The 22,459-nt window shown below is 40.3% G+C and overlaps 1 protein-coding gene across 10 annotated transcripts in view; it reads right to left on the reverse strand.

Moving 5' to 3' along the window:
- The window catches only part of hts (adducin 1-like protein hts), a 506,583-nt gene that overhangs the window by 271,588 nt on the left and 212,536 nt on the right, over window positions 1–22,459 (reverse strand). For all 10 annotated transcript variants that reach the window (XM_067147801.2, XM_067147796.2, XM_067147800.2 and 7 more), the window contains 2 exons: window positions 9,447–9,586; window positions 9,171–9,360 (listed from right to left, as the gene is read on the reverse strand). In XM_067147801.2, the coding sequence (XP_067003902.1) occupies window positions 9,171–9,360; window positions 9,447–9,563 (307 nt within the window). In that variant the 5' untranslated portion in view covers window positions 9,564–9,586. The remainder of the gene's footprint in view (window positions 1–9,170; window positions 9,361–9,446; window positions 9,587–22,459) is intronic.

The raw sequence follows: 22,459 nt of genomic DNA on the forward strand, positions 1-22,459 counted from the left end.
GGGGTAATGCAGGAGTTGGTTTAATAATGAATAAGAAAATAGGGCAGCGGATAAGCTACTACGACCAGCATAGTGAAAGAATTATTGTCGCCAAGATAGACACCAAACCAATGCCCACCACAATAGTGCAGGTCTATATGCCTACTAGTTCAGCGGATGATGAAGAAATCGAAAGAATATATGAGGAGATAGAAGATTTAATACAATATGTCAAAGGTGACGAGAATCTAATTGTGATGGGAGACTGGAACGCAGTGGTAGGCCAAGGAAGAGAAGGTAGCACAGTAGGAGAATTTGGATTGGGACAAAGGAACGAAAGAGGAAGTCGGCTGGTTGAATTCTGCACTGACCATAATTTAGTCCTCGCCAATACTTGGTTCAAACACCACAAACGACGGCTGTATACGTGGACGAGACCTGGAGACACTGGAAGGTATCAAATAGACTTCATTATGATTAGGCAGAGATTCAGAAACCAGGTGTTGGATTGCAAAATTTTCCCAGGAGCAGACGTGGACTCTGACCACAACTTGTTGGTCATGAAATGCCATCTGAAATTGAAGAAATTGAAGAAAGGAAAGAATGCAAAAAGATGGGATCTAGACAAGTTGAAAGAAAAGAGTGTGATGGATTGTTTCAAGGAACATGTTGCACAAGGACTAAATGAAAAGGCCGAAGGAAACACAGTAGAGGAAGAGTGGAGAGTCATGAAAAATGAAGTCAGTAGGGCTGCTGAAGAAATGTTAGGAAGGAAGAAAAGATCAACTAAGAATCAGTGGATAACTCAGGAGATACTAGACCTGATTGATGAACGACGAAAATACAAGAATGCTAGAAATGAAGAGGGCAGAAAAGAATACAGGCGATTAAAGAATGAAGTGGATAGAAAGTGCAAGGTAGCTAAGGAAGAATGGCTGAAGGAGAAGTGCAAGGATGTCGAAGGCTGTATGGTCCTGGGAAAGGTAGATGCTGCATACAGGAAAATCAAGGAAACCTTTGGAGAAAGGAAATCTAGGTGCATGAATATTAAGAGCTCAGATGGAAAGCCACTTCTAGGGAAAGAAGACAAAGCAGAAAGATGGCAGGAGCATATCCAACAGTTGTATCAAGGTAACGATGTAGATAATTTCGTTTTGGAACATGAAGAGGCTGTTGATGCTGATGAAATGGGAGACCCAATTTTGAGGTCAGAGTTTGACAGAGCTGTGAGTGACCTAAATAGGAACAAGGCACCTGGAATTGATGATATTCCCGCTGAATTACTGACTGCCTTAGGAGAAACCAGCATGGTAAGGTTATTTCATTTAGTGTGCAAGATGTATGAGACAGGAGAAGTCCCATCCGATTTTCAGCAGAATGTTGTTATACCTATTCCCAAGAAAGCCGGTGCTGACAGGTGTGAAAACTACCGCACTATTAGTTTAGTATCTCATGCCTGCAAAATTTTAACACGTATTATTTACAGAAGAATGGAAAAACAAGTTGAAGCTGAGTTGGGGGAAGATCAATTTGGCTTCAGAAGAAATGTAGGAACACGTGAAGCAATCCTGACTTTGCGTCTGATCTTAGAGGATCGAATCAAGAAGGACAAGCCCACGTACATGGCATTCGTAGATCTAGAAAAGGCATTCGATAATGTTGATTGGACCAGGCTATTTATGATTCTGAAGATGATAGGGATCAGATACCGAGAGCGAAGAATTATCTACAACCTGTATAAAAATCAGTCTGCAGTGATAAGAATCGAGGGCTTTGAAAAAGAAGCAGCAATCCAGAAAGGAGTGAGGCAAGGCTGCAGTTTGTCCCCTCTCCTTTTCAATGTTTACATAGAACAGGCAGTAAAGGAAATCAAAGAGAAATTTGGAAAGGGAATCACAGTCCAAGGAGAGGAAATCAAAACCTTGAGATTTGCCGATGATATTGTTATTTTATCTGAGACTGCAGAAGATCTCGAGAAGTTGCTGAATGGTATGGATGAAGTCTTAGGTAAGGAGTACAAGATGAAAATAAATAAGTCCAAAACAAAAGTAATGGAGTGCAGTCGAACGAAGGCAGGTGATGTAGGGAATATTAGATTAGGAAACGAAGTCTTAAAGGAAGTAGATGAATATTGTTATTTGGGTAGTAAAATAACCAACGATGGCAGAAGTAAGGAGGACATAAAATGCAGACTAGCACAAGCAAGGAAGAGCTTTCTTAAGAAAAGAAATTTGCTCACTTCAAACATTGATATCGGAATTAGAAAGATGTTTTTGAAGACTTTTGTGTGGAGCGTGGCATTGTATGGAAGTGAAACATGGACGATAACTAGCTCAGAAAGAAAGAGAATAGAAGCTTTTGAAATGTGGTGTTACAGAAGAATGCTGAAGGTGAGATGGATAGATCGAATCACGAATGAAGAGATACTGAATCGAATTGGTGAGAGGAGATCGATTTGGCTAAATTTGACGAGAAGAAGAGATAGAATGATAGGACACATCTTAAGACACCCAGGACTTGTTCAGTTGGTTTTTGAAGGAAGTGTAGGTGGCAAGAACGGTAGGGGTAGACCAAGGTATGAATATGACAAACAGATTAGAGCAGATGTAGGATGCAATAGCTACGTAGAAATGAAAAGGTTAGCACAGGATAGGGTGGCATGGAGAGCTGCATCAAACCAGTCTATGGACTGATGACTCAAACAACAACAACAATACTGCCTTGAGGAATTCCCCTCTTAATTATTACAGGGTCAGATAAAGCTTCACCTACTCTAATTCTCTGAGATCTATTTTCTAGAAATATAGCAACCCATTCAGTCACTCTTTTGTCTAGTCCAATTGCACTCATTTTTGCCAGTAGTCTCCCATGATCCACCCTATCAAATGCTTTAGACAGGTCAATCGTGATACAGTCCATTTGACCTCCAGAATCCAAGATATCTGCTATATCTTGCTGAAATCCTACAAGTTGAGCTTCAGTGGAATAACCTTTCCTAAAACCGAACTGCCTTCTATCGAACCAGTTATTAATTTCACAAACATGTGTAATATAACCAGAAAGAACGCCTTCCCAAAGCTTAAATACAATGCACGTCAAACTTACTGGCATTTAATTTTCAGCTTTATGTCGATCACCCTTTCCTTTATACACAGGGCTTACTATAGCAACTCTCCATTCATCTGGTATAGCTCCTCTGAATAAACAGTAATCAAATAAGTACTTCAGATATGGTACTATATCCCAACCATTGTCTTTAGTATATCCCCAGAAATCTGATCAATTCCAGCCGCTTTTCTAGTTTTCAACTTTTGTATCTTATTGTAAATATCATTGTTATATGTAAATTTTAATACTTCTTTGGCCTTAGTCTCCTCCTCTATCTGGACATTATCCTTGTAACCAACAATCTTTACATACTGCTGACTGAATACTTCTGCCTTTTGAAGATCCTCACATACACACTCTCCTTGTTCATTAATTATTCCTGAAATATCCTTCTTGGAACCTGTTTCTGCCTTAAAATACCTATACATACCCTTCCATTTTTCACTAAAATTTGTATGACTGCCAATTATGCCTGCCATCATGTTATCCTTCGCTGCCTTCTTTGCTAGATTCAATTTTCTAGTAAGTTCCTTCAATTTCTCCTTATTTCCACAGCCATTTCTAACTATTTCTTTTCAGTCTGCACCTCCTTCTTAGTCTCTTATTTCTCTATTATAATAAGGTGGGTCTTTACCATTTGTTACCACCCTTAAAGGTACAAACCTGTTTTCGCATTCCTCAACAATTTCTTTAAACCCATCCCAGAGTCTGTTTACATTTTTATTTACTGTTTTCCACCAATCATAGTTACTTTCTAGAAACTGCCTCATGCCTGCTTTATCAGCCATATGATACTGCCTAGTAGTCCTACTTTTAAGACCTTCCTTTCTATGACATTTATTTTTAACTACGACAAAAACAGCTTCATGATCACTAATACCATCTATTACTTCAGTTTCCCTATAGAGCTCATCTGGTTTCATCAGCACCACATCCAGGATATTTTTCCCTCTGGTTGGTTCCATTACTTTCTGAATCAGCTGTCCTTCCCATTTTAACTTATTTGCCATTTGTTGGTCATGCTTCCTGTCGTTCGCATTTCCTTTCCTAATTGACATCTGGCAAATTCAGATCTCCCGCTACAATCACATTTCTTTCCATGTCGTTTCCCACACAGCCGACTATCCTATCAAATAATTCCGAATCCGCGTCAGTGCTACCCTTTCCCGGTCTGTACACTCCAAATATATCAAGTTGCCTATTATCTTTAGAAATGAGCCTTACACCTAGAATTTAATGAGGCTCATCTTTAACTCTTTTTGTAGCTTACAAATTCTTCTTTCACCAGAATGAATACTCCCCCTCCCACCATTCCTATCCTATCTCTGATACACATTCCAGTGCCGTGAGAAAATTTCTGCATCCATTATATCATTTCTCAGCCATGATTCAACTCCTATTACAATATCTGGTAAATATATATCTATTAAATTACTTAGTTCCATTCCTTTCTTTACAATACTTCTACCAACAATTTTATGTCATCCCTACTTGATTTCCAGTTCCCTGTTCCCTTATCACCGCTCCGTAGGCCACCCCGTTTCCCTGAATGTACCTCCCTATTACCCTTCCAAACAAATTTCCTAACTTATACGTACCACTGCGGTTTAAGTGAAGGCCATCTGAGCGCAGATCCCTATCTCCTACCCACCCATTAGGATCTAGAAATTTCACTCCCAGTTTCCCACATACCCACTCCATAGTCTCATTTAAATCCCCAATCACCCTCCAGTCAGTATCCCTCCTACACAGTATTCCACTAATAACAATCTCCGCTTTCTTAAACTTCATTGTGCTGCATTTACCAGATCCCACACATCTCCAACTATGTTGGTACTTATATCAGCTTGCCTTACGTTGTTGGTGCCAACGTGAAACATTACCACCTTCTTCTTCCCCTCCTCCCTCTCTTCTACTTTCCTCAACATCTGCCTCAACCTAATTCCTGGATAACATTCTACCCTGGTTCCCTTTCCTCCACACACTTTCCCCACGTGTCTAACGATGGAATCCCCCATGACCAGAGCCTCAACCCTACCCACCTCATTTGATCCCCTCCCTTGCTGGTCAGCCCTATCTTTCCTGATGGCTGCAGAAGCTACTGCCTCCTCCCTTTTCTCCTTCACATGACCCTGTTCCACCTGTCTTTTCCTAACCTCTACTCTTCATTTCCTACCTTTTCCCTTCCTCCTACGTCGACACATCTCAGCAACAGTTCCCTGTCCCTCATCTTCCCTCTGTTGTTCTACCTGGAGTGACTCGTACCGATTTCGCACAGACACCTGTCCTGAATTCTGGTCCTGAATAGAGCCCTTACCCTGCAATGTCCTTCCCCTTAGGACATTAGACCACCTGACTTCTACAACTCCCCCCTTTCCTTCCCCTCCCTCTTGTACACTTACTGTAACCTGTACATTATTTGAGGGAGTCCTATCTTCTTTCTTCTGTGAGAATCCTATTTATCTCCCTCAAACTCTCCAACTCCTCCCTCATACCCCTCAATGCCTCGCCACACCCACAGTTCATACACTCGCGCTCCTTAGCTATTCTTTACGGAAAAGAATGAAAATAAAAATAAAACTTATTTGCAAAAAATAAATGAACAGAGGGATATATTGTCTGGGATTGTACTCAAAGATCACACTACAATAAGGTAATTACTATACGACTACACTACAATACTACTCAGACGTACTCCATTTTTTATATCCTACAACCCCTAACAGGATAAAAACTGCTGTTAATTACTGAATATTGAAAGTAATACACAAGAACTACACAATTCCAAACTGCAATTAAGCCTATCCTAATTACAACAACAGAATTTTACTAAGATTTTCTACGGATACCTCTACTACACCAGTGCTACACAAATATTTTACAATAATAAAATAAGCACGCTAAATTCTAATAGGATATTACTCTTATACTACTGTACAGCACACTATAGTAATTTTTAAACTATTTTCAGACGTATCCTAGTTACGATACCGGTACCTTATGTCACTACTAAGCACAAACAAATGAAATTTGGAAGAACTACTGTACTCAAAGATTACCAACAAAGCTAAATGCTTAGACAAATTATTATTAATACTACGCTCTAATAGACACTGGGAGCCTCCGTGGCTCAGGCGGCAGCCTCTTACCGCTGGATACCGTGGTTCAAATCCCGGTGACTCCATGGGAGATTTGTGCTGGACAAAGCGGAGGTGGGACAGGTTTTTCTCCGGGTACTCCGGTTTCCCCTGTCATCTTTCATTCCAGCAACACTCTCCATTATCATTTCATAGCATTTATCACTCATTAATAAATCCACCTTGGGAGTGGTGACCCCATTGTAATAACAGCCTATAGGCTACATGTTTCGTTCATTATATCCCTGATCCGGTCAATGACTGGAAAACAGGTTGTAGGTCTTCATTTTCATTTCATTTTCTAAAAGATACACACGTAAGATAACACACGAATATAGCAGGCAGGATTCGGCACTATCTAAATGTACTGTATCTACACTACAATTTTCAGCTGAAGTGTGGTTATATGGAACTTTTACTGCTGGTGGATTAGTATTATTTTCCCTACTACACGGGACGGAGAATAAAAGTGTCCTTAACCCTTTCCCGCCCATATTAAAATTCATGTTTTCCCCAGAATTAAAGCAATTATTTTCAGCCATCATTATGATAATGCAGATATTTATAAAAATGTATATTGTACAAAAACTAATGAACAATTAAATCGAAAATGTTTTCATCAAATATAAGGTAGAAATACTCTAATGCTGTACTAGCTACAGGAAGAGAATGGCAAGGTCCTGCCTCTTTAGTAAAGTCCGCCGGTTCGACGTAAGACAATGTATTTGTCCACTGAAAGTTAGGCCTACAATCTATGTCATCACGCATGTGTACGTCGTCATTTCCTGAAATATCGTCATTTTTATTTTCACTTTCCAGTTCACTGAGTTCACTTGAGCCACTACTAACAGTTCCACAGTCAGGATTATCGTTCACCAAATGTTCAATGTCGTTACTGCATAAAATATTTTCACGCTAATTAAACGTTGACGTGTTTGTTTACAATATGTCACTGCCTTCCGTATTTTGTGTTCTAATATGCCTGCTAAGGTTTTAAAAAAAGAAAACTAATATCTTTGGTCTCTAGGAAGTGTACATGCTAGTAACAGTAAGTTATATTTGTCTATCGGCCAATAGATGGCTCATACATGCGACTAGAAGTACAAGTACGCTTTACTACGCTATGGGCGGGAGGCCCTAAGCTTTCGCGCTACGCATTACTACGCTATGGGCGGGAGAGGGTTAAATGCTGAGAATAAGAGGTTGTCTACTATAATTTCTGCCAAAACCACGCCAGGGGTTTTGAAGTGCAATATTATTGGGATATAGGAATTTGATTATTAACTTACATCACATTACATGAAGTTACATCATGGAAATTCTGCTATGCTGATAATATAGCATTAGCTGTGCAACACAAAGAACTGGAGAGAACTGAAGAGATTTTAACAAGGGATTTGTCCATTTTGGAAACTTACTTCAGGAACTGGAGACTTAAGCCTAACACCACTAAAACGGAGGTGTCTTGTTTCCATTTAAACAATCACTTAGCAAATACTAAATTGAATGCAAGTTTCTGTGGCAGGATACTTCACCAAAACTGGAACCAAAAATATCTTGGAGTAATCTTGGATCGAACACTATCCTACAAGCAACATCTGCTGGGCTCTGCACAGAAACTGAAAACACGTAACAACATCATTCATAAGCTTTGTGGAACTACCTGGGGCTCTTCGGCAAGCGTTTTACGGTCTTCAGCTTTAGGCTTGGTATATTCAAGTGCCGAGTACTGTGCTCCAGTATGGATGAACAGTCATCACACAAAACTCATTGATACTGAATTGAATTCCACTATGCGCATAATAATTGGCACAATTCGATCTACACCAACTCATTGGCTCCTGCTTCTATCTGGAATAATGCCATCTGATTTACGCAGATCCACCGCTCTTATCAAGGAATTCAATAAAATCTTAAGGAACTCCGATCTACCTGTACATGAAGATCTATGAACTATCAACCAAAACAGATTACGTTCATGCCATCCAACTTTACGTAACGCCTTAGACATGGTTGCTAGAAGCTACAACCCAACTACAGAGTGGAAAAGACGGTGGGAAGCAGCAATGGAGACGCACCTTCACAGTATGTTCTCGAATGCGAAACTTCCAAGTGGATTCCAACTACCACGTAAAACATGGTCTGCTCTGAACAGAATAAGAACAGGCCATGGCAGATGCAGAGACAGGCTGTTTAAATGGAACTAGTTGCCGACACCCGCGTGTGACTGTGGAGCTGCACGACAAACCATACATCATATTGTCAGAGAGTGTGAAACGCGGGCATACACAGGCAGCAAAGTGGATTTCCTGATGGCACTCCAGAAGCAATACAGTGGATCAGTGATCTTGACATTCAGTTGTAGGGAGCCTTTTCTTGTTCATTGTTTTCTTGTTATGTAAATATGTATATAATTTATATCTGAACTCAACTTGATTGTATGAGTCATACGCTAAATAAAATAAATTTTTTCTTACTCTTATTCATAAATAATTAACACGATGTGCTCACATAAGTGTAAAATAATTACATCTTTTACACAATTCGCCTAATGACCATCATCGAACAGTCCAGGTGACTGAGTAGCCTTCAGTCGAACATTTTACAATAATTATGTAATATACCGTGAGTGTATATTTTTGCATATTTGTATGTAATTTCCTTTTATAGTGTTTCTTCGACATGTGTTTATAGGCTTATTATTGTGTATCTTTTGCCATATTATGATATACCGGTAACGTGTTGTGTCAGCAGTATAGGAATTACACGCAATGACAACTAAAATTAAGCACTAAAAGTGTAATGTCACAACTATTGGTAACATGCTTCTGTATCAAGGTGGCTGTGGTTAAAGCCATTTAATCATATTGATGAGTGAATAAAGATGTTAAATATCCTTGTGGCTACATCTATAAAATTCACCTCAGTATGAACTACTAAACTTACTTCGGAAAACATTTCCAGACTGAAGACGTCCACCTTGGTATCCCATCATATCAGATATTTGCTGTAGAAGTCCAGCTGGCCCACTTCCATCTTTCAATTGGGTTTCGATTATCCTCTCCAACTCTTCTCGAAAGAGCCGGCTGTTCATTATCATTTCCACACGCTTCCGCCGTTCCATTTCACGCATATCCTAAAAGAATTCAGGTTGTTCATATTCGAATAATTCCACAAACTGATTACAATGTAGGGTATATAAAATTCCTTGAAAATACTTACAGCATCAATATCAGCCGGTCGCATCTTCATTTTCTCATCTTCATCTATGCCATCGGGAATACCATTTGTCTGCGGTTCAGACGGAGACAGCTGCTCCATCTGACTTGTGTCAGCCATTGTACTTGGAGCCTCTATTCAATCTGCAAAGAACACAAAAAGAAAAGATCACTCAGCATAGACTAAGCAGTATTGTGTAGCTAGAATGGTGGGTCAGCTATCAATCATACAGCAGAAATGTAACTAGGCATTAACGGACCTGGCAGGAAAATAGAAGAGGTACAGTCCAGATTGGTCAGATAGTTTTGAACACAAACAAGCTTGCTGTTTTACATGGCTGTTGATACCGTGATCAGAAGCATGGGACCTCTAATTTGAAATGGAATTCAAACAACAGAGACAGGACTTTCACCTGAATGGTTAGGACAGGTCCAGCAGTTCTCAGCCTTACCTAAAATTTATGATATTATAATCTGATTCTAGTGAAGAGCTATGTCATACGAAAATCCAATCAGTATCAATATATCATCTGATAAGACCAGTAGCAAACCTTCAGTGCACTACTGTAGATTAAGCCTAGTTTTACAAGCGGATAACATTCCCGACACCAACCCTACATATTATGATATATTTACTATTGTGTTTCTGAGATGATACTGTATGTAAATGAAGATGTGCATAAAGAATATCACAAATACTCTTCTCGCCAGAGGAATTAACCAAATGCGGTTAAAATCCCAGACCCAGGGGTCTATGATCTGACTATCCAACCAAATAGCCGGACAAACGATTGTACTGCAATGAAAATGAAGAGAATCTCGGGAACTAGGACACCCTGTACAAGTTTCACCACTCCTTTATGTGATAGTACATAAAACACAATTCTGCATTGTATTTATTACAATGCATTATATTGATCATAATGCAATATATTATTGTTTGCGTATTAATTTAGTTATACGGTAAAAAGTACTAACTGGAAGGTCTCTATATTGGATCTTGTACTACTATTATTTTGTACAATAACTGGGAAATACAGAGCTATTTACAGAGATGTGGATAACATTGAAAACTTTTATCAGTCACGCCTGAGTCAGCAACTCAACCAGAAGGATGTTGGTATGGTAGCTACAGACTATAAAATTCTATTTCAAGGTGTTACTTTGGGGGACTACTATGCTGGAGATTCATTATCCTCCTTCCTCTTTTCTCCTTATCCAGCTCCTGCCAGGTTGGGGCATTTACGGCACAACCTTTCCTTCCACCATTCCTCTTCCATCATTTTGCCCCATTCCAGGTTACTTCTTATTCCACTCCTTTTTATTGAATTGATCCAACTTGTTCTATGTCTATGTCTCATTCTCTTCCCCTCAAACTTCATCATCTGTTATGGTATTATTTCTTCCCCTATCATTACATGTACAAACCATCTCAGTTCATTCCTATCAATTCTCTAATTCAGGTTTTCTAATAAAACTTCCTTTCTCACCTGTTTCTCACTCTTTTCTACCATATTTCTTAGGTATTTTATTTCAATGCCCTGAATACTACTCTTCTCCCTACTTGTCATTGTCCAGATCTCTGCTGCAAAAGTCAATATGGGTGCATAATATATTTTGTACATTATCTCTTTACACCTCTTTGGTACTTTCTTCATCCAGACAAGGTTTGCCATCAGTGTAGAACACTGTACACTAGTGACTCTATATGTACCGTGTGGCATAGTGCAGTCCAGCCACCATGTTTTAGCCCAATAATCAGCTGATAGATGAAGGAGAGTGATATGATTGTTTCAACAAAGAATAGTTTGATATTTTAATATGTTATTTATTTTTCTTATACTGTGTGCATTTACATACAGTGGACGGCGTTTATTGTAATCACGGATAATGTTATCAACCATATTATATAATCACTTTTATGAAGTCCGGTACGGACAAATACTAAAACACTGAAAATCTTCCATTTATTGTGATCATGAATTCGGTTCATGTTATATTTGTTTTCAAAGATTTTGTTCTCAAGAATGCAAGTATTATCGCGCCTTGTGTGAATACACTTCTTCAGATATGAAAGTGCTAAAGGCTGTAAAACCTCCAAGGAACGAGTAAGAGTCTTATGTTGTGCAAGTGTGTGTGGTGAAAAAAAAAGACTTAGCGATTGGGAAAAAGTAAGATCCCATGTTGCTCTGAAGACATCAATAGGTTTCCAGTGGACTATCATTCCGACTAATGCATGGAGGACTGCCCTAATGTACAAAGAATGGCTACTGAAGTGGGATAATAGGCTGGGCCGTAAAATAGTTTTGCGGTTGACAACTGTGCAGCATACATTGTGAATTGTAAGCTCAAGAACATCAATGTGGTTTTCTTACCGGCCAATCCGACTTCATTAATACAACCATGCGATCAAGGAATCGTTCACACCATGAAAGCGTATTATGGCAATGAAATGCACACAAGAATCTTAGAAAACATAGGACTCACATAAAACTAGTGCCAAAACAACCAGCCTTCTCGATGCCCTGCATCTTCTAGCCATGTCATGGGATAATGTCTCAGCACATACAATAAGGAACTGTTTCCGGTATGGGGGATTTTTAAGAGAGTTACCAGAAGTAGATGAAGATGTTGAACTTTGTCCAACAGGCTTAACGGAAGATGAATTTCAGGAATGGATGAACATTGATGAGGGCAACATTACTGATGCGAAATAGACAAAGACGACATATGCGAGGCAATTACCTCCACAGAATTAGATATGAAAGGTGAAGAACACGGTGCAGAAGATAGCGATGCTGCTGCTGATGATGATGCTGCTGAAACTTCCCGAACACCAACAAATGGTGAAATGCGACAGGCGCTAGATATTAATGGACTTTTGAGACAACCAGAAGCAAACAAAGATTAGAGACTATTTTACATAGCTGAAAACAGTTAACTGTATTGCAGTGTTGTGTGCCGGTATCTGTTTCAACAATTATTCTATAATACATCTATATCTATAAAATGAAGAGTTTTGTCTGCACGTTGCTCAGAATTTGAAAAGAATGGTATTTCTGTATCGATCATGTCCACAGTAACAAGGAAGTGCAATTTTTACTTTTCCAAAATTTCTGTCTGTATGTATGTACACACATCACGAGATAACGGCTGAAGAGAATTTAATGAAAATCGTTATGTTAAGTCGGGGAATGAGCCACTACAATCGAGGCTATAAATAGTTTCATTCACGCTGAGTGAAATGGTAGTTTAGGGAAAGGGCTAAAATTTAATTCTCAAACATTTATATCCTTAGTGGTCCTATCGACAAATACTGCATAACCAAAGTTAAATAGAATTAAATTTCCGACCATTTATGTCTTATAAACGTTTACAACAGATATTCATGAATTTGTATTTTTGTTGCTTTATTTATTTAATCGTATGGTGATTATAACCACAAATTTATAAGTCCAGGTCCAAGTGTTTCAGCCACTCTCTTACGACTATAAAAATCTGTCACTGGAAGAATATTATATATGCAAACACAATATTACTTACATTTTCTTGTCACAAAGGAAACGGAAGAAAGACCATGCATTCTTCTCTACTTCATAGTTACTGCAGCCAAACACAGCACATACCTTTCCCCTCATGTTGAGAGAGATATCAAGGAATGACACACGTTACTATTTAATTATGTCAACTCACTGAAAACGCATAAATAACTCCAAAAACTTCACACATAAATACACGTGCTCTTATGATAGAATCAGTAGTTCTCAGGTCAATCCGCTAGAGAGAGCTCTAATAGCTGTCCCTCGATATCCCGCCGAGCGTCGCGTATTGTCTCTACCGTATTTGGTTTTACTGTACTGACACTGATAAGCAAGACGGGAATTTGCCTATTTTATTCCTGTGTTCAGAAACATAGGCTTTTGAGATATAAATCCGTTTTAGGGTCCTTTAAGCTTGATGTCATTGGTTTTATTGTGCCTATAAATGCCTATTTCAGGGGTCTGTGCCTATTTGGAGTATAATTGCCTATTTGATGCCTTTTGAATCTATTTTAAAGAAGCCAAATTTCTTCCAGTGCATTATACAGTATTGTAACTCATGTGCTCGACAGTATTATCTTCTCATTTCTCAAGATCTGTTTACCCTACGAACAAAAATGGGAATTCTTGGAAATCACCAGAAATAGTTATTGGGAAATTTCCGTCAGGAGAAACAAGGAACAGTTTGACCTCGAAGCCTTCAACCACTCCAACCTTCTAAGACATATGCGAGAACCAATCAACGTCGAACCCTTATACCTCCTTCTCGATGTGAACTGTTGTACGTGTATGCTTTATCTTCAGAACGTGTTGCGATTTATTGTGAAGAAGTGTGTGTGTGTGTGTCAAAGCCCAAAGAAAAATCACTGGGCGAGTTGGCTGTGCGCATAGGGGTGCGCAGCTGTGAGCTTGCATCCGTGAGAGAGTGGGTATGAACCCCACTGTCGGCAGCTCTGGAGATGGTTTTCCATGGTTTCCCATTTTTACACCAGGCTGTACCTTAATTACCTTAATCACCTTAATTAAGGCCACGGTTGCTTCCTTCCCACTCCTAGGACTTTCCCATTCCATCGTCCCCATAAGACCTATCTGTGTCGGCATGACGTTAACAAAATTGTAATTGCAAAGAAAAATAGTCTACGTCCTACTGGTTGAAGTGGTGGATTACAGGGGATCCGAATTTCACTACGGATGGAAAGGTAGTCTTCTGCCAAGCTTGCTGTAAGGAGGTAAGTTAGTTTGTTCCTTTTATTTTTATCATGACTGAACTACTATCATTTCATTGTAGCATTTATAGGCCTATTAATTTACGTATTGTGGAAAGTGGTTTTGTTGCAATGCTGTATTCATCGTGAACTATCAATAAATTATATTGCTAAAATGTAAATAATCATTTAATTACTGAACGGGGAGTTAGAACGCCGGTGGTCTCGTCACAGAGAGGATGAAAATTAAAAATCTGTATTTTGAACTGATTCAATTCCCGTGAAAAGAGAGATTTACAACTGAAATATTTTCTTTCTTTCTTAATCTATTTACCCTCCAGGGTAGGTTTTCCCCTCGGACTCAGCGAAGGATCCCACCTCCACCGTCTCAAGGGCAGTGTCCTAGAACGCGAGACTTCGGGTCGGGGGATACAACTGGGGAGGAGCACAAGTACCTTGCCCAGACAGCCTCACCTATGCTGAACAGGGGCCTTGTGAAGGCATGGGAAGATTGGAAGGGACAGGCAAAGAAGAGGGAAGGAAGTGGACACGTCTTTAAGTTAGGTACCACCCCGGCATTTTCCTGGAGGAGAAGTGGAAAACCAGAGAAAACCACTTTGAGGATGCCCGAGGTGGTAATCGAATCCACATCTACTCAGTTGACCTCCCAAGGTTGAGTGGACCCCGTTCCAGCCCTCGTGCCACTTTTCAAATTTCGTGGCAGAGCCGGGAATCGAACCTGAGCCTCAGTGGGTAGCGGCTAATCAAGCTACTACACCACAGAAGCGGACTACAACTGAAATGTAATTTTAAAAAATTGTGAGTAACGTTCACCAACGCTATGTGTAGGCTCTAGTGAACTCTATTACGCTTCCGCTAAGCCTTCGCGAATATAGGTTGAAGATCGAATGTGTTGCAGCTAGAACGATGCCACAGAGGCTAGACATACACGATGGCACGGCTTTGACGATGTCACAGTATGTTTTACAAGGCTGCAAAGACACTATCTACAAGACCAGGCCAGTGAAAAGATCGTTGGTCTGTATTGGTAAGGTTCGGTTAGTAACCGTTGTGCTGGGGGGGGGAGCAGAGAGAGTCTGGGGTGCGTAAGCTCTAATATCCCATCTAGAGTCTTGCTATATTGTGACAAAAAGTTTATGGGCGCATCCACGACAATTTCAAATCACACGGTTTTCTAATTTTCAACGAGGTGGCAGCCTTATGGGCACAAATGATGCAGGATCTACTGCAGGCAACAGAAAATAGTCTTCATGACAGCTGACTCGGCTGACCAAAGGCGGCGAAAAGCAACATATAAAACGTTCACAAATCTGAGATTTATATTGCCTCCGTTTTAATTATTCTATATAAGTAAGAATACTGCTAGGGGCAGCTTGGTGAGTTTCTGGCAAGCATATAGGAAAGATCTCTCCTCTACGCTGCTCAGGTATCGTTTCTCGTCATTTTTATTATTTTTTCACCCGGTGAACTCGGCAGGAAACTGCCAATTATAACTGAACATTTTTGAGGACATGTCTCCATGTAGATTCTCTTGTTCCTACTTTAAAGTTTTGTACTTCTAGAAACATCACCTCTAATAGTCCTTTTTTCTATGAAACAAATGCATATGTATGAAGTCCGACTCGTTAGCTGAATTGTCAACGTACTGGCCTTCGGTTCACAGGGTCCTGCGTTCGATTCCCGGCCGGGTCGGGGATTTTAACCGTAATTGCTTATTCCAATGGCTCTGGGGTTGGGCGTGTGTGTGTGGTGTTTTCAGCATTAGAAATCATCCTAGGCAAGGCCCTCATCTTCACAGACATGCAGGTCGCCTAATAGACCGTCTACGAGAAGACGACCCGCACCAGGACTCTGCGGAGGCCATGCGCCATTATTATGTTTATACTAAGCATTATTGCAAAATAGCCCAGGTGTAGAAATATAAGAATATTGTACCTTTATTTTTCAGGTCAAATGTTAAAAGATACCATATACACTAGAGTCCCGTTAATCCGAACGTCCGGTTAATCAGAACTGAAGCATTCAATCTTTAAAAAAAATTCTCGTTATTGAAATGAAACAACATATTATAGAATGAAGATTTCCTTGCATTTTAGTAGTCATATTTTACTAGAATAAATGTAAACAATTACACATCATGAACCATGTTATCTTTACGAAGTCTGTTAGTTTCTTTTGCCGTAATGATTGGAACCTAGTCGAAGATGCAGTGTTAAACCAGCGTCTCATAAACAACACATCAGTGAGCGTAGCAGCGGAGTGTTGCTCGACGTAGCGTATGGCAAGTTCTAAGGCGGCCGCGACATCTGAATGTGATACTAGTTTTTCATTGTGGTCTTCTTCGTCGTCACTCTATTCCTCATCAACTCCAGAATCTTTCTCCACCATAGCTACAATTCCTTGGTTTGTTTGTAATTGATGACAGTCAGCTTCCATCCACCCGCTAATGTCATTTTCACTGTCGTTTCCTCGTCTACGGGTTCTTAAATACCCTACTGTAATTTTGTATTTTGTTAATGTAACTGCTCAAGAATGGACATTTCAAATTACAGTATGTACTGTATTGTAGAAACTATTTTCCGCAGACGGTTGAGGCGCTGGCCCTTCTGGCCCCAACTTCGCAGGTCCGGTGGTATCTGAAGGTGTTCAAATACGTCAGCCTCGTGTAAGTAATTTACTGGCACATAAAAGAACTCCTGCGGGAGAAAATCCCGGCACCTAGGCGTCTCCGGAAACCGTAAAAGTAGTTAGCGGGACGTAAAAGCAATAACATTATTATAAGAAAATATTTTCCGGTTAATCAGAAAATTTCGTAATCCGAACAGGCTCCGGTACCAATTAGTTCGGATTAACGAGACTCTACTGTAGATCAACATAGAAATACTGTGATGTATTTGACAAGAGTACAGAAAGCGTTGTCATCGCAGCTTTTCTACCAGTCCACTGTGAACAGCAACCAACAACAATTTTCTATACACCTGTGCACTGCAACTGTGGGAGCTAATATCCCTCCGCATAAACTGGAGCATCTTCAAGCTTCAACAAGCTGCCGGGAGGAATCACCGAGTTGGAGATGAGTGGCTTTCCCCCGGTGGAGTCATTTAGGGTTGTGGAAGAAGTCAGAAGTTTTGACCGAACCTCTGGGAAGGTAGCCGCTTTCAGCAAAAAGTCCTGCAGCAGAATCCAAGATGGAAAAGGACGGTAAAAGTGGCCAGGGTGCTATGAAGTGAGGTAGATGAAGCGGTTGAACTTAAACCAGATGAAGTGGCTTCAATGAAGTTTTATACAATCACTTCCTGTGATGATAGATTTCCCCTCAGTACAAAACATTCTGCCCGACAGGAAAACAAGATTGTTAACGGAAAACATTGAAACGTTGCTTGTTGTAAATTCCTTTGATAGTAATTGAGCGTGTTATTAAGTTCTATTTTGTTGCCTATTGTGCACGTTGGTGCCTATTTACATGCCTATTTTGGCTAATGTAAGAGCCTATATGCCTGCCTATATGCCTGCCTATATTAACTGTTTTTAGTGCCTATAATTCTCGTCTCTAAATTGATAACAGTGGTATTTCATAGTCGGAAGAAAACTAAATGTGAAGGCCTACAATATCGGCCTACATTGATCAACAGTAACATTATATTGACCACAGTTTGTTGTGATGTTCTTTGTTTCCTATGCTGTCATTCAACTCCGGTAGATGGGATTACTGCTGCGTACCGAGTATAACAGCCTGACTGAATATTGGCGGGAAATAGCTGGGGAGTTAGGAAACTTTCTTCTTTAGCATGACATTCCTCTGGTTCATAAAATTCCTGATACTGCTGGTATGCAACACACTGGTTCATCATAGTATTCCAGCTAGTTGATCCTTACTCTGACACGCTGTTTTGAATGAGCAATGTGCACACTTAAGGCAGAGGCTCACTTACTACAAGTAGTAGTAGTAGTAGTAGTAGTAGTAACCTGGTCTAGAATTACAGTTCAGGCCTATTCCAAATTATAGCCCCACAATTCACTAAATAACTCAAAATTCAACCCTGAAAAGGACCGTTTCTTATGAAAAGCTTCTTTCTATTCACTTTTATTAAATTATACATTCATCTTATTCCAAATTAGCAGAGAAGGGGGAGGGGGGGTGTTTCCTCCTCTGACTTGTAGGAAAAATTTGCCTCCCAGTCAGTTAGCTTTTTCCGTCCCCAGTGTAGTGAATTGAGATTTTCCGACTCATCGCGTATTCCTAGGAAACAGATTAATAAAATGGCATCGTTTTTGCCCTGGGACTATTCGACCCCCACCCCCGAAAAAGACGAAGAGTGTTCACGGATCTCAGCTGTCTGCGAATTGGTCACTCCAGCTCTGGAACTTTGGACTGTTAGATAGGTAGCGTAGTACTGTTCTTTAAAAGTGGGAAAATGTTTGGTTTTTCATTTGATCGAGTATTTCATTTAAAAGCATTGTTTTTAATCGCGCCATTCCTACGGACGTCATTATAATGACCTGTGTTCATTTCAGTTGGGAAAACTACTGAGGCAGTCTTTCTGAGAATGTAAAAAGGCAAGTGGAGAGTTAGTATCTGCCGTTATAATGAAAACTCCCCAACCTGATTGTGACTGGTGGTAGGCAAGCGGGCCTACCATTACAATGAAAATTCCCTACCCAATCTTCATATGAGAAAAGACGTTAGGTGACTTCTTCCTCGCCATGCAATTTAATACAACCTTGCTCACAACGTGTACACTACCTAACCTAGAATTATGTATACAAAGTAGAATTCCGTAGCGAAGCACGTGTACATCAGTTAGTGTGGAATAAAATAATGAAACTATACTGATTCACGAACTCTACGCACCACGACGGTCGAACTGCCTAGCCCTAGAGGGCATCCCTATTTTGACTTTCACAATGAAGAAGGACCCAGTCGATGGAGTAAGTACTTCGACTCCACACTTTGACAGCACAATATTTGGCACAGAAGGTGACGCTGTATTGAGCCATTATCTCGAGAAACTTTGCAGGAGCGATATCAGCGAGTTTTCATCTGAGGTTGCGAAACACATCGCTGGTTTTGTTATGTTTCAGATTGAGCGGAAAATTCGAGTGTTTTACAATTTGCTTTACATCGCACAGACACAGATAGATCTTATGACGACGATGGTGTAGGGCAGGGCTAGGAGTGGGAACGAAGCGGCCGTGGTCGCAATTAGTGTACAATCCCAGCATTTGTCTGGTGTGAAAATGGAAAAATTCGGAAAACCATCTTCAGGGCTGCCGGCAGTGGGGTCCGAACCCACTATCTCCTGAATGCAAGCTCGCAGCTGCGCGGCCCTAACCGCATGGCCAACTCGCTCGGTAAAATTGAAGTATTGACTGTAACTTTATTATTATAGGATTAAGAATAGAGGTGGTACGGTTTTCCCATAGAAGGACGTAATCAGTGTGTGCAGGAGAGCTGAGAAATGTGTAACAAGACAAGTGCAAAAATTCGCTAATAGAGCGACGGGAAGTAGGCTACACTACTCCATCAGAAGTATTCGAACATCCCTGTGCAATGCGGAATCGAGCCCTAGATGTCACGAGAGGCAGACCCACTCGTATAAAATGAGGCGAGGAGTATTGTATGGTTAGTAGAGAAGCAGTAACAGAAGCATGAGTCAGTCAGGAGAGCTCGACGACTTCGAACATCAGGGACATTTCAATCCTTCTGATACGGTGTTGTGTGGTGGACAGAGGTGAAAGGTGCGGGCATGAATGGGTCTATATACTACTATCAAAAGATTAATTAAAAGCTTTAAAATTAGAGTTATATTTCTTTTTTCCTTTTTTTCAACTGCAAAAATATTCACAAACAAGTCGTTCAGTGACGGAACAAGATTTCAGGTACAGTACTTTAAATACAAAGTAGGAGAAGTCAGAAAATCAACAAAATTTGTTAACCATAGGAGTTCGAAGCTCCAATTGTACAAGTGCTATTTGAGCACTATTGCTCCATACACCCAAAAGTTAAGGAGACAGGTCTCCCCATTGCATTTACAGAGTATATCTACAAGAATAGGAAGAGCATCTATGCTCTATGAATAGTCGAGGAGACTGAGCTCCGAACCTAATACCAATACAACCCGAGCATCTTTGCTCACTGGAAACTTAGTTTCCAGGCCTCTCGAGGCACAACCTACATTTAATAGTTCAAACAGATTTCACTGTCTTCAACACTCAACAGTTTAACCACTTAACAGAAATAACTAGGTTTTACAAGAATATCTAATACCCACTACACCGGGCCTTGGTGGGAAGAAAAAACACAGGTTAAAGTTACTGGCTCAAAAATCAAAATGATGCGGAGGCAGACACTTGTACTCCTTGACACTGACACTTAGAAGTTTAAAACCCTAATAGGGCTCACTGCTCTACGTTCCAGTGGCTAATTCCATACTACTGAAGTGACTAGATGGATAAAATTTAAGTTACAAGGCTACAGATAGAAAACGCAAAAACATTCACCTCAAATACAAGTTGATAGGGGACTCGAGGAGTGTCACACACTATTCCCGAATGTAAGCTAAGTTTCTAGGCTAGTTTAGAAATTTACATTTGAAGGAGAAAATTACATTATTGGAGAGCAGAAATTTAAAGTTATGTTCTTAAAGACAGGAAACCTTCCCCTCGGGTTAGCTTTAGAGGCTATCACCTACTTAGTACGTGGCTACCATTACCTTATTGCGCTGGACTGCTCGATCAAGGGCGAAACGCCCCCATCTTCACTATTAGGATACACTGGACGATCAAGAAGACAAGGTAGCTCGAAAAATGGCCAGCTTTTGTACCCGAGAGGAAGGTTCGAGAGAGATCTGGAATAAAGCCCGACCGCCCCCCCCCATTTTTATTGGATAATTCAATATGTAGAAGAAAACGCTGATTGGTTGAAAATTTTCTATTGGCCACTTTTGAAGTTGGCGTAAGGAGGTCGAAGTGTTGACAACTTTAACATACCAAAAACAAAAGAATTAACACAGTGTGGTAAACTTAGGAGACAAAATTACTTTATCACTTTAGTAACGACATCTGTTGACCAAAGTCCGAACTTCTTGCTCTACTTGTTTCAAGTTTAAAGTGTAAGATGTCATTTCACAAGGCGCTTGATTTAAATGAACGGGGCGGGTGTACCCTCGCGGTACCCTTCTAAAACTGATCAAGTCGACTGTTGGTGATGTCATTGTAAAGTGGAAACGCAAAGGAATAACCACAGCTAAACGATCAGGTAGGCCTCATTATTTTAACGACGGATAGGGACCGTTGACTATTGAGAAGGGTGGCTGTAAAAAAAAAAAAAAAACACACCCGCAGGCTGAGGGTCGAATAAACGATCATTCAATGATGCAAGACATCACTCACAAAATATCTCACTCTTGTGGCTGGATCAGCTGGTTTTAAACAATGGACCCCTGTGAACCTGTACGGTTTGATTTGCAGCTTTGTAGCTCTATGTGCAGAAGCAGCCAAAACCCCTACTTCTTGTCCTCATTTTGTGAGTGATTTATTCAGTGACCAAGATTCCTGTTAAAACTGTTCGTGTGCGCACACGTTTTTTTATTATTATTGAGGACTGAGGTAGTAGTTTCAAATTTACAAATATGTGAAATCTGAAATAAGAATTTGTGCTCATGAAGGCAGTACCTCACCAGGAAACTGCTGACCAAATGCATCGCGTACCCATCGAGCCGATTTGTAGTAAAGTAACTTTTACATACGAAAATACGGTGTTGCAATGATAACTGTCTCACCATGTTAACAGCTGAGATTCAGACTGGCTACTGATGCTAGGTCGAACACGTGCACGCTCCTTAAAAGGTCAAGCACTATGCGCGCGCCTTCCAAATTGCTGTTTAGGTCTCGGAGAGCAGAAACGCCACTGAACGGTCTAGGTTTATAAGAGAGACCCTGTATGCATCAACTTGAACGACCCGCAGCAGGGCCTCACCGGAGGCCACACGCCATTATTAACACATGCAGTAATCGGCTTAAAAAAATTTGAAGTCCCCGAATACAAACACGACTGAAAGGGTCATAATTATAGTAGATTTCTAGGAGGTTCATCTACACTTTGTTAGTAAAATGATCCACTGCAGAACCAGAATTGCGATAACCTTTGCTACATATTTCTCCAAGACTACTAGGCTGCTCCTTAATGTAACAGAATTAGACAAGTTCATTCACGAAATGTGAATTGATGGGTAGAACATTATTACGAAAGA

The sequence above is a fragment of the Anabrus simplex genome, chromosome 5 (assembly GCF_040414725.1).
Source record: "Anabrus simplex isolate iqAnaSimp1 chromosome 5, ASM4041472v1, whole genome shotgun sequence".
In the NCBI taxonomy this organism is placed as follows: domain Eukaryota; kingdom Metazoa; phylum Arthropoda; class Insecta; order Orthoptera; family Tettigoniidae; genus Anabrus; species Anabrus simplex.